Source organism: Alligator sinensis, unplaced genomic scaffold (genome assembly GCF_000455745.1).
Source record: "Alligator sinensis unplaced genomic scaffold, ASM45574v1 scaffold480_1, whole genome shotgun sequence".
Lineage (NCBI taxonomy): Eukaryota > Metazoa > Chordata > Crocodylia > Alligatoridae > Alligator > Alligator sinensis.
Window position 1 is genome coordinate 1,202,993 of NW_005842462.1, and position 12,965 is coordinate 1,215,957.

General features: G+C 43.7%; 1 protein-coding gene across 1 annotated transcript in view; it reads left to right on the forward strand.

Moving 5' to 3' along the window:
* Nucleotides 1-12,753, forward strand: part of LOC102376477 (guanine nucleotide-binding protein G(olf) subunit alpha-like) — a 154,986-nt gene extending 142,233 nt beyond the window's left edge. Inside the window, exon 5 of the mRNA XM_025212439.1 lies at nt 12,667-12,753. Within this exon, the coding sequence (XP_025068224.1) occupies nt 12,667-12,705 (39 nt within the window). The 3' untranslated portion in view covers nt 12,706-12,753. The remainder of the gene's footprint in view (nt 1-12,666) is intronic.
* The last annotated feature ends 212 nt before the right edge of the window (nt 12,754-12,965 follow it).

Consider the following 12,965-nt stretch of genomic DNA (forward strand, 5'->3'; position numbering starts at 1 on the left):
AGTTGGTAACTGTTCCTTTGGATACCAAAGAACTTTGTACAGTACACACTACAGTAAATTGCACTGCAGGTCATTTAGAAGCTGGAAGCATAATAGATGTCTCCGTAAAGCTCTGTCAGAATGTATCAACACATAAAGAACACACTACAAGCGGAGATCAAGACAAAAAATATTTAGGCTCATAAGAGAAAATTACCTTCTGGAATTTATAGTGCAGTCTCCCGTTAGGTATCTCAAAATGGGATATGTATTGCAAGCAGTTTCTGTATTGCTATTGAATACTCTCAAACCCCCCCCAGCCCTGCTTCTTGGAAGCAGCATAGGGTGCTAGCAGAAGGGGATGTAGGGAACAGCGGGGCAAGCTCTGCCCTCCCGCACTCCTGGGTGCTCCTGGGAGGCAGCAGCAGCACGGGTGGGGTTAGGGTTAACAAGCTTCTTCCCCCACCACTCCCCCATCATTCTTGACAGGCAATTCACTAGTTAAATAATAATGCTCCTTGACACATTTCTAAAAATAAGGTTGATAATCCCATGGGGCAGGAAAAATTCCTTTAAATTAGTAAATAGTTGCTCCACAGAAGCATTTTTAATTCATTTTATGCTGTAGAAAAACTTTTTGTATGTTGAGCTGAGAGGTGTAGTTCAAGCCTGTTTTTTCCTAAATCTGTATTTCTTATATTTGGTCTTGGTTATATAAAAATCCGTGTTAGGTGGCAAGCAGAAAAAGCTGGTGGCTTTAATCTGTTAACACTGCTAACAAAATTCAGTAGCAATTTTTACCTTAAGTTCCTTATGTAGAATTATTCATATAATGATCACTATGACAGCTGTGTGCATTTTGAAAAACCCAAACTACAAATTCTTCTTAGTATAGTAAATAATAATATTAATGTGCGGGCCGGGAGCGACCTGAGCCCTTTTTCGTGCTGCACGCGGGCTGTGGCCAGCAGCCCGGGCACGCTGGATCGGAGAGGGAGGGCAACGAGCTGGAATTAGGCACAAATGCTTAGCGGTAGTTTTAAAGATTGTTTACTTACACCAAAGATGGTCGTGGTGCAGGCTGGAAAACTTGCTTGAGTTGCGGTTACAGACAGGAAAGAAGAGAGGCGGACAAGAGTTCTAAACTCGTGAACTCTAGCCCAATTCGGCTGAAGGCTCTAAACACGCGAGCCCATCGTGTCAACCGAAGAAAGTACTCGTCCAAAAGAGCTCTGAATAAACTCACACGAAGTTTGGTAGGCTCTGTGGGTCCTTCTGCTCACTCATCCACACGAAGTTTGCTAGGCTTCGTGGGTCCGGTTCTTTTGCGCGCAGGGAGGGATACGTCTAGGAATCTATCGGTGACAGGGAGAGGCTAGAGGCTGATCAGACCTCTGTTGCCTGCTTGAAATGCGTTGGGTCCGTAAGGATCCGCAGCGCTTAGAGATCTTCACACAGCGTGAAGTCTCCTCCTCCCGGTGTTTGTGGAGTCCTCCAACTTGGGTGGAAACCACTCAAGCTTTTTATACGGCTAGCAAGCCAATCACTAGCCGCCACGTGTGAATAATTTAGAACTGGCCAATAATGGGACTAGAATTGGTATACAAATGGCGGGAACTCTTTGCAACGAGCACCTCTGTGCTGCAACAAAGAAATGCACCCTGCAAAGAAAGCTTCAAATTGGCGGGAAATTCTCCCTTGCACCGGGGTTCTCTTTTGCAGCAGAAAACTCCACCGTGCAAAGAAGCTATAATTTAGCGGGAACAATTTAGCAGTGCCGAAGCACACAAAAACAAAAATCACACCCTTTGGGTTGTGACAATTAATATTTTAGTATAATAAGTAATCATGTTAATATGATTCACAAGATTTACACAAGATAAATTACTTAATTTATGAATCACATATATTACCATCTGGGGCAGATGATATTAGAATATGAGCAATAGCTGCGTCCAGTTGAGAGAGTATTTAAATCGGGACATCTGGGTCTGATTCAGGCATTGCTTCTGACTTGTTATGTGACCTTGGGCAAGTCCCTCCACCTCTGTGTGTCTGTTTCCATGTTTTGTCTTTATTGTGTGATTAAAACATTCTTAGAACATGTGTCTAGCAGAAAAGAGGCCAAATCTATTTTGAGAGCTCTAGGTACTATTATAATGTAGCTATTGAATATAACAGAACATACTTTGTAGTTGGAGGTCTGAGTGTTTGCCATGTTTAAATCTCTTTAGGTTACAGCTATAAATTAAAGATAAGTTTTATCAACTTTAAAAATAATAGCATAGCTTTTAATTTTTTTACTTCTGATTATGGTTACAGACAGCTTCATTTATCCTTGGATACTACACATTTTATAGTATACTTGATTGCATTCCTGTTCTTACAGAAAGAAATACTGTTTGTTGCATAAAGTTCAAGTAACTACATCTCTTTAGGTAAATTGCTGGGCAGAGCGCAGAACCCAGGCACAAGGTATTTAAGCAAGCAGTAGTGGTCATACTCAGCTATTTGAGCCCCTTTGTTCTGGTTTTATGGTATTATGAGATCAACATAAATCATTATAAATTTGGATCCCAAGGAATCTTGGTTGTTGGTACTAGCTGCTGCATTCCGTGTGAAGCAGTTTACATTGGCAAAGTAATCAAATGTTATTGATTTTTTTTTTTTTAAACAATCTTTCTTTTCAAGAAAGTACAATGGAAATCAATTTGTATCTCTGTAATAGTGGTTTTGGTTGTTAACTTAAATCATTGTGGTTTTGGTTGTTAGCGTACCCCAGGCAGGTTGTACAGGACTTAAGTTGTTACGGTTAAAAAATAGTTTAGTTTCTGACTACTTTTCATCACAGGTTTATGACTTTCCTGCAGTGTGCTTTGGAACTGACTTTTGCATGTTTGACTTCTGCCCAAAGATGATGGACCAGATTCTGTTTTCTGACTGAACTATACATGGAGCATAAGAATTTGTCAGGCAGCCAGATATGCCTTTACTTTTCAGTGCTTATCTACACTGGCACCAGCCCCAACAAGGTTTAGAGGCAGCTCTGATTTTCACCTTAATAGATTCTATGCCAATGAAGGAGCAGCATATTACACGTCTGTTTAACCACAACCCCATCATATCCTTAGCATGTCCCCAGGGCTGAGGATATAGAGACTACAGGAACTTGTTGCATTGTCTTTATGCTAGCATAGAATAAGAGCTGGCATTATGATATTGAATTTTGCACATTTTTTAATACTTGCCTTGATCTCTGAATATTGTATTTAGTCAAATCCAAGATTAAGCTTTCCCCCCAATCTGTATTGGGGGAAAAACGCCTTGTCTTGAATTTAACTAGCAGCCAGGGGCTGGCACCACTCAGCTCTGGCTTTGGCCCCAGGCCCAGTGCCTGGGGAGGGGAGATGCTACTAGATGGAGCACAGGAGAAACTGAAGAGGGTTGGGGGAACCTGCAGTTTTCCTCCCCACCTCTTGCTCCCCTCTATGTGTGCTTGCCTCCAATCCCCTAGCCACCCTGCCACCCCCAACTCCCTGCTCCCCTACTTCCAGTTGCACCCCCGCCCCTTACCTTCTGCTCCATCTTCAGTCCAGCTTCTATCACAACTCTGCCTGGCCAGGAGCTACTGGCACTTCTCCCTGGTCAGGCTGGGCTGGGGCTGGACCAGGGCCACACTGTTGTTTATACTTTCGTATTTTTGCTTCCCTTTTTTGTTACAAAAAAATGGTTTCCTGTATACAGAATTTAATGATTATTTTATCTGTGTGATGATAATGATGCAATATTGTTGAGAACTAATGGACAGTAGTACAGCTTTACTTTTCCTTGCAATAAAGGAGAGAGCAGCAGTGTAGAGTTTTTCAGGTTACATAACACTTAATCAAAATGGAGATGAAACTATTCAGATTCACACTTCACAGCTTAGAAGTGTACTCACTTGAAAAATGAAAGTTTTTGATTGGAAAGCAAAAGATGTACTTAAAATTATGCCATGAAAATTGAAGAACCTGTTGCTATAAATATTTTGTGGGCAAAGGTGAACAAAAGTCTAAAATCATTTGCCTAGCTACAAACTTAAAAAGATCTATTAAAATGTACTACTGGAATGACTAAAGGACTAAGATAGCTACTTGTGATTCAGTGCTATCATGAACTTAGCTAATTTGGGAATTAATTCAGCCCCCTACAAATTTTTTTCACAGCAGATTTTAAAGGTTGAATAAAATCCTCAACTAGACTTAAAGATCAAAAAGAGAAGAGTGCCATTTATTTATTTATCCAGGCTTTGTATTATATTTGTATTTCCTCCAACTGATATAATAAGAACTTTGTAAGTTTATTTTGAGTAGGAAAGCATAAAGTAAAGAGATGTCTCTTTTATAGCTATAGAAATATCTACAACTTCCAGTATCAGAAGTTTTAAAACAGTAACTTGGACTGAGAGATTCCATCTTTAATTAATCAGAAAAGTTAATTATTTTTATACCCTCATTGGAAAATTGCTATAACAGTTTTTAAATGAAAGCAGTTATTTGTTACTAATTGTAGTTAATGTGATTTCAAAAGAGAAAGGAGCTCCTATAACCCAAGTAGCTCCCAGAAGTGGGTTTAGAAAATGGTGAATTTTATACTTTTTAAATGTTGATTAGCTTTTTTAGTGTTCTAATGTAAATGATTTCTTACTTACTTTGTCTTTCAGGATATACGGATATCCTTATGTGAATTTAGTATTATCTTAGTCTCATTTAAACTGATGCTATTTACTATAAATCCAAATATCTATGGTATAGTTATTTTTTATTTAATTTGTACAAAAAAAAATTTCCCCCACAATGAGCAATGAAATCTGTTGTGAAATGTTTTATAGTGCCTTCTTAAATATAATTATTTACAAAACGGGATTGGATGAATTTAACATCACATTTTGGCCAGGACCACCCATTTCACTAGAAGAATACTGGGCTGAAAGTGCCCCAGAAGACTGTCTTCCAAGTTGGAGGAATGTATGTTACATTTTAATTTTGCTGCATCTCTCTTCATGTAATTTTATTCCAAGCATACATACAGAATTTACTAATCTAGCAAATATACTTCAAAATCTACAGTTTAAAAAGCCCAAGTTTTTGTTTCACAACAATTTTGTCTGATTTAACTTTTCTAGTTTCATTCTTTAGTCTGTATTTTACATTATTAATATTTAGGTCTTGTCTGTTGCTAATTTGTATGAAAAATCCAGCATGAAATTAGAGAATACTTTTCTGTCCTTGTCATACTTGACCATACATTGCTTTTTCCAGTCCACCACATCAGCTGTTTAGGATCTATTGTCCTAATTAAAAGTATAAATATAAAAATATTGTTTGCCAAATACTTCCCTAATCAGTTAGTTTATTTATACTGTAGCAAAGTTTGCAAGGCTCCAAAAGTATGTAGAAAATGTGCAATGCACTGTATACTGGGCAGAATCTTTGTTGTGATATGACATATGTATGAGAAAGAGAAGGGGAGGGGAGGGGTGGGGGGAGAGAGAGAGTACATTGATGAAGTTCATCTATTTCTCCAGTGTAAGCTGCTTATCACAAAATCTTCCCGTTATTTTTTTTAATAGTGTTAGTTTAGACCCTTTCAGTTGTTGGGGGGTCTGACCATTTTTATTTCAGTTCTGAGAAATGTTGAGTATAGATAAAGCCAAACTCTCCACCAGTCCACATGCTGTCTGGAAAAAGTTACGCAATTGACAAAAGGAAGTTAATGTGCTTACCTGAAGAATCAATTTTGCCTGACATATCTTGACCCTTCTCCAAAGTTAGCAAAAAAAAGTCATAACATCTAAACCCAAGAGTTTTGATTTTTAAGTACTGAAAAATAATTTAAAGTGTTAAATTTGAAACATCTTTGTTTTTCATTATTAACTCGTATGTCACTGAAGATAATACATTCCTTCCTTCCTTCCTTCCTCTCTCTCCCCACACCCACTGGAGGTTTGAACCTCTCACTACCTTTCTTTTTCCCATCTGGTAAAAATAGAACTCTTTCCATTTCCTTATTGTTCTCCTAGTCAAACCAGTCTTATCCTACTTTTTCTGGAAAGCTTCACTTTCCTTTTCTCTGTTACTGCTAATAACTCTGAAGACTGATTAGCTGCCCTGGATATAACTGTCTGCTATTAGCAGATAGAAGGTCACTTTTAAGGAAATAGAACTAGGTGGTTAGTTTTGTGGTGAGGAGGGTAGACATGCCTGATTTCTATTATTATAAGAAAGGAGAATTTCAGCTTACTGGGAAGCAGGGGCTAGTAGGCAACCGCCAATCCTTCTGGATCATGGTTTATGCGTGAGAGGTCACCAGGACCTTTGACATAGGCAAGAGCATTGGGGAGTGGAGGCTGCCCAGACCTTCCATTCCTCCTTTAGACCATTGAGGCAGAATCCAAAGATCACACTAAGTCCAGACATTCAGTGTCTTGGTGGCTATAGTTATATATGTGTCTAGGAATAGAACCCAGATCTCCTTCATGGCTTCTACCACTGAACCAACAAGAGCCCTGCTTCCAGGTAGGCTGAAATTCTCCTTTTTTTCCACAGTGTTGCTCCCTACCAGGAGTCCAACAAAAAACCCTTGACACTGGACAATTATAACCCAAGCCAATTTTCAGCAAGGGTCTTGATGTTGACTTTAATAGGAACAAGATTGGTGATGTAACATACATCTTAGTTCCCTGGAATGTACCTAGTCGTGAAAGGGTTAATATGATTCTTTATTGGACCTTACATTGGAGGAAGTTGTCAGTTTTGAAATGATGGTGAAACCCTTGCTGGGTAAACTGTTACACAAATAGTCCTTTGTTTGTACTGGGAATCAGAATAAGAAAAAGAAACCAAGAGGTGATGAAAACCATAACCGTGAGAATGTAATGTTGCAATTTCAAGTTAAAAAAAACCCATAGTAATTGTATTTAGACTACATTGTCTACTCAAAGACATATAATTAATTGGAAAATGGATTTGGTCCGCTTATCAGGAGTAGTACTAAGATATAGCCTAAAAACTTATCCACATAAATTCCTTGCACCTCACTTTGCCATATTTTTCCCTTTTTTTGCAATGTAGCAGTGTCTCTTGTAAGCCCATTGTGGAAAAGAGAGGCAGATATAGTAGTAAATCTAAGAGGGCTTTTGAAAAAGAGACTCATAAAGGTCAGGAGAGCTACAGGCCTAAAAAGACTTCTAAGGTTGTGTGGGCAGTCAGCAAGCCTCATTCATACTTGTTGCTGCGAGTATGTATTGACAGCCTCCACTCTCTGCGGATCCTTTCAAGTGATCAAAACTGGTGTCCATGGCACTGATATAAATGTAGAACTTACACTTTATCAGCCAGTTTTGGGGGTGGGCACTAGATTGCATCTAGAGAAGTTCAGTAAATTACATTTTATCTCTTTCCCATTTTCTGCTGTATTTATATTTTGTTATAAAGCACCAAAAAGTGAAATTCTTGAAGTTAAAGCATCTCATTTTTTTAAAATTCACAGTGCAGGAAACTTTCCTAGGGAAATCCTGTCTTGGCCCCAGACCAGGCATAGCATTTTTTATGTTGATTGCACTTTTTGTTGCCTTCAGGGGGGATGGGTAGAAGGTGACAAAAATAAGTTTTAAAATGATAGCATCACATTTTTAACTGTGAAGCAGCAACTTTTGCCCAAACATCACAGAGTTCTTACACAGGAGGCTACGCTATGCTTCCTTATCCCCATTTTACAGTTGGGGAAGCCGAGGTATTGTGATTTATCAAAATTTACACAGTGAAACAGAGCCAGCAACAGAATGCAGGTTTTCTGCCTTTCCTGTCCAGTAGTCCAATCACTGAATACCAGTTGACCTGTACCAGTTTCTAGACTATTCAGCATGCAAGATGGTAGCCTCCATTTGAGTTGGATACATCTTGCCACCTGTTCTTCCCTATGTCTTAGAGTAACTGGCTTGGTAAATTGTGCTGTGGCTTTATTCTTTAGGCAGAAAGAAATAAACTAATATTTCTGAAAAATATTGTAAAAGAAAAGACAGGATATTTCTCCTTCTTTCAAAATCCTAGTCACTTAATCGCTGTGGCAGGGGCAGGCAAAATACGGTCACCAGGCCATTCTCTGTGGCCTGTGGGACCCCTAAAAAATTTAGAAAAGTAATTATTATCTGCCCCTGGCTGCCTGTCAAAGATGACAAGGCGCCAGCAGCAGCAGGACCCAAGGGGAGCTGGCAGTAGGACCTAAGGGCAGCAGAGCCCAGCAGCTACAGCAGTAAGGCCTACCCAGCCCTACTCCACGACCACTCCCAGTCCCCAACTGGCCTGGCGACCCTGGGGCTGTTCCCCTACCTTCCCTCCCTCCTTCCCTCCAGGAGTGCAACTCAGCTAAGAATGCAGGTGGAGGGGAGGACCACTGGCAATCACCCCAGCCCTCAGGGCCGGGCCGGCTTCTGCTACATCCTGTTAAACCAGCTATGCAGTCAGGAACCATGTGGTACCAGAGTGGCCAGTGGGCAGGCGGGGGGGTGGGGAGAAGCAGCAGCAGCTGGCAGGAAAGTTGGGGAATGGCAGTGGCAGATGGGGGGAAGTGGCAGAGGGTGGGCAGTAATGCAAAGACAGCTGGCCAAGAGTTCAGGACCTGCACTGGTGCCCCGGGGCCAGGGTCAGTGGGGGCCCAGGGCAGGGCAGTAGGAGCATGGGGTCCAGGCTGGCAGGGGCTCTGTGGAGCCAGGCTGGGCTGCACCATGATGCAGACCCTGCACTCCCACCCACCCCCTGCCTCTTTCCCCTCCTCCCCGCCCTGCCTGCCACCACTGCCCCTGCCATTTCCCCACTTTCCCTTCCACTGCCACTGCTTCTCCCCGCCGGCCGCTCTGGGACCACGTGGCTCCGGGCTGCTTCACCAGGAGAGCAGGGCACAGCAGGAGCTGGCCCAGCCCAAGCCCCATGATTCCTGGCTGGCTCTGCACAGTGCAGGCTGGAACAGGCGGCTCCTGCTGTGTTCTGCAGTCCCGGCCATGCAGCCAGGAACTTCATGGTGCTGGAGTGGTGGGAGAGGGGAGCGGGCAAGCAGGAAATTAGGGAAGTGGCAGGAGCAGGGCAGTGGTGGCAGACGGTAGGAAGTGGCGGTGTGTGGGAGCACAGGGTCCGCACTAGTGCCCTGAGGTGGCAGAAGCACTGAGCCAGGCTGGCAGGAGTGCTGGTAGGGATGACCTGCTGCTGCTGCTAGTGATAGGGGCTATGTGCACACATACCCCCTTATGCACACTCCATACCCCCCAGCCACCCTCCCCCTCCACATGTCACAGCCCCCTACAAACTCCATACCCACCCACACCCCACATATCCACACACATACCCACATGCTCCCCCATACCACATTGTGGCAGGGCACTGTAGGTGGCTGCCACTTTAAGGACCAAGCCAAGCGGCCAGCAGGTGCTTAATTGCAGCAACCATGTTAGATCCATGGCTGTCTATATAAACAGGGCAGTTTGCTGCTGACAGGCCAGGCAGTAACATCGCCTGGCTGCAAGGCTGCTTGGAACATCCTGGAAGTAAGGGCAGGAGCTGTAGGGGATGGTCTGGAGGCTTTTGGGCCCAGGCATGACCTAAAACTGCACCCTGCCAGGAGTGGGTGGCCTGGTGGGGCTCTCAGTGGTGCGGGAGCCCCAGGAAATGCCAAGCCAGTTACCACCCTGGTGAAAGGTGAGTAGGAGCGCCTTAACCCCAGCCCCTCACCTTCGGGTGGGCCATATAACATCAGAGCAGGGTAGGCCAAGTAAGCTTCTGGAGGCACTTGAGCCTGCTGGGGGAATGACCCCGCAGGACCAGGCATGCTTCCAGGAGCACCTGAGCCAGGATGGGAGACCCTGATCCCTTAGTGCAGGCAGGAGGCGAAAACCCTGCTGAGGAACTCGACTGTTCAATGCTGGGGCCAGGACCAAAGGGTCAAAAGGGTCAGGGGCCCACCGCGAGGGATGCCCACAAATTGATAAGAAGTTTGGGGTCCCGACTAGGCCTAAGACAGGGGCAGGGTTTACGGAAGCCGAAGGTCCCCAGGGTTGCAGGCCACAGCTAATGGGTAAAGGTGACTGTTTAGCTAACTGCCTGAGATGCCATCTGCAAGGGTAGAAATGGAACGGAGTAGAGTAGAGGGTAGAGTGTACAACAGGTAGGCTGCAGTGTAGGGGTGGAATGGAGCTGCAGATAGGTGCCCCCCAATATCGGGGTGCAACAATGGGCAGCCTCCCGCCTTAGCTAACAACATTATTAATTAACAACAAGGTGTGGCGGGCGAGACAGGTGGGTGGTGTGCCCAGAGGCAGGTGGGAGGCTAGCCCTGTGGCTAGCCAGGGACCCCGCTTTGCCACACACATACACAAAACCCCATATACACCCATACCCCAAACAACTATCCACTCCACCACACACATACCCACACACCCACAGCCCCCCACAAACCTATACCCACCTATCCATACCCCCCACACTTCTCCGCAATATAGAAGAGTGAGACTTCATTTTAAGCTATTCTGCAATCACCTCTATGTAAACTATGCAAACACAAGTAAATCAGGACAAAAATATTTTTTTGAAATCAAATTAATGAATGTTGTAGATATTTAATTTTTAGAATATAATTTGGTATTTCTCTTGTTCCAAGATGGCAAACACCCTTGCCAAAAGGAGCACTTGCAGGGGGCAAGGGGAGGGACTTCTGGTGGCAAAGGTCAGGGGCTAGGAGTCAGGACTTTTGGTCCCAAGATAGCAACCAAGGGGCAGGGCACCTGTCAGGGGGTGGGGCTCCCCATGTGGCTTTTGACAGTTTGCCAAAACTCAGTAAGCGGCCCTCCAGCCAAAATAATTGCCTGTCCCTGCACTATGGTCTATATGCTGTGAAATGCCAAGGGTAATGAAACCCCTTTGTATTAATTATGTGTATATGGGGGGAAAGGAGTCATGGTTATACAGTCAGGTGTACTTCATTTTCATTCCCCGGTCTGGTCTCTCTGAGTTCATCCCTTCAGCTGAAAAGCCTCTGCAATTTACCTGTCCCAGGATGAAATTATGCAATCCGCAATCCTTCCACTCTTGAGATAAGTCTACTTTGCAGTCACTGCAGTTTCTGTGTCCTATGTAAATGCATCTAAGCCAGCTTTAAATTAGGTAACTTGGATGCTGCCAGCAGTGGAGATCTGGTACCATTGGTTGGATTCCAGTGCAAGCTAACCCCTGCCCTGCTCAGGTTCCTTGGGCAAATTTCACTGAATTCTGTGCTGCTGCAATTATGCTGCTAGGACTATTGATCTAGGTCAGACTTGTCCAGCATATGGCCCGTGGGCCGCCATGCAGCCCTCCAAGCTGTTTTCTGAGGCCCAAGTTGCTGACAGGAAACAAAAGTAAACACTGTACTTTTGTTTCGGGGTGGAGTGATGCGATACCGCTTCCTGTGAGGTCTTTGAATATGGCTTGCCGGCCCACTGGGTGATAAAAAGTTAATGATCCGGCCCCACATTCAAAAAGGTTGGACACCCCTGAGCTAGGTAGTGTAAAGCTAGATTGGAACTACCTAGACGAGACATACCCTTAGACAAGGACTGGGGTAACTACTTTATATGGACCAACTTCTTGTGTGTCTGCAGGTGTGCATGTTAGAGATCTGCAACTCTGTATTGGTTGATACTGAGTAACATACTTTTTAAAGATATATATATCTTTTGTTCCAACGGATATATAGTAGTTGGAACAAAACAACCTCGGACACGGGCTCCTGTATATATTTACTCTTGTCTGATCTTACACTTGTCACTGTACACTGCAACAGCTTGAGTTAGTCAACTTGAAGGACTCCATTTGAGTGAACCAGGTTGATAGAGAGATCACATTGCAAGTGACTTGAGCATCAGCACGAAGTGATGAATTTCAGCTGCTTAATTATTTATTACTACCATGAATTTCAGCAGCCCTTGAGCTTCTCTCTCCTCTCCATCATGCTTCTCTTAACAGGTCAGTTTGTGTGACTTTGAAGCACCATGTCACTTGTGCTAGAGATTTTTCTTGCATCAGTGGTAACTGGGTTAACTCAAGCTCATGCAGTGAAGCCTAAGTCACACAGGCTTTCTTCTTACATTATTGGAGTTGAAAAGAGTCATCTCATGTTCTTTTAGCCAGCCGAGATCCTCCTGGGTGTTTGAGCTTGTCTATCTTGCTAAATGTACTGGCATTACTGTATCGGCATAATTATACTGCTGTATTGTACCTGTAAAGTAATGTTAATATATTTCCCCATGTGGGTAAGCCCTCTGAATACCTATTGGTCTGATTTTTCTCTTGTTCAAGTCCACTTAGCATCTTCCTATGACAGCTGACAAGAGCTATTAGTCAGCCATTAGGCATCAATGTAGCTGCCTCCACAAGGTGGGCTTCTTAGCACTGCTGAGTGACAATGCCAGTCTGCCCCCAGGCTAATGTACCTGCTTTCAGAAGCTGCTGTGCTGCTGCTGGTTCTGGAGGCAGCTCACCCAGGGCAGCACAGTGTGCTTGAGGGCACCACCAGTAGGGAATGATGAATTATGGACATGGCCTAAGGCTATTTGCTTTTGGATTACATCTTAAGCCTTATTTGTTAATTGTTATGTGAAAATTCTTCCTACTCTTTCCTTAGATCAGAAGTCTCTGCTACCCAGGTGGTCCCCAAGGGTGAAATCTCCATCTCCATTTATGGTACAGATGCATCACTCTAGTGGCAGATCCAGATACTTTATTAGTAATTGCCAAAGGGCATCCCAAACTTGTCACCAGGGAAGTAACCCAGAAGTGTATGTCAGTGAGCAAGGTTTCCTTGCACCATCATTATGTAGTTTTCAGCAGCCAACTTTCAGACTGAAGCAGGCAGCAAGTGAAAAATCTGACGCTTAGTCTTAAAGATGCCAGAATACAGGAGAATCACCCCTAGGCTCTCAT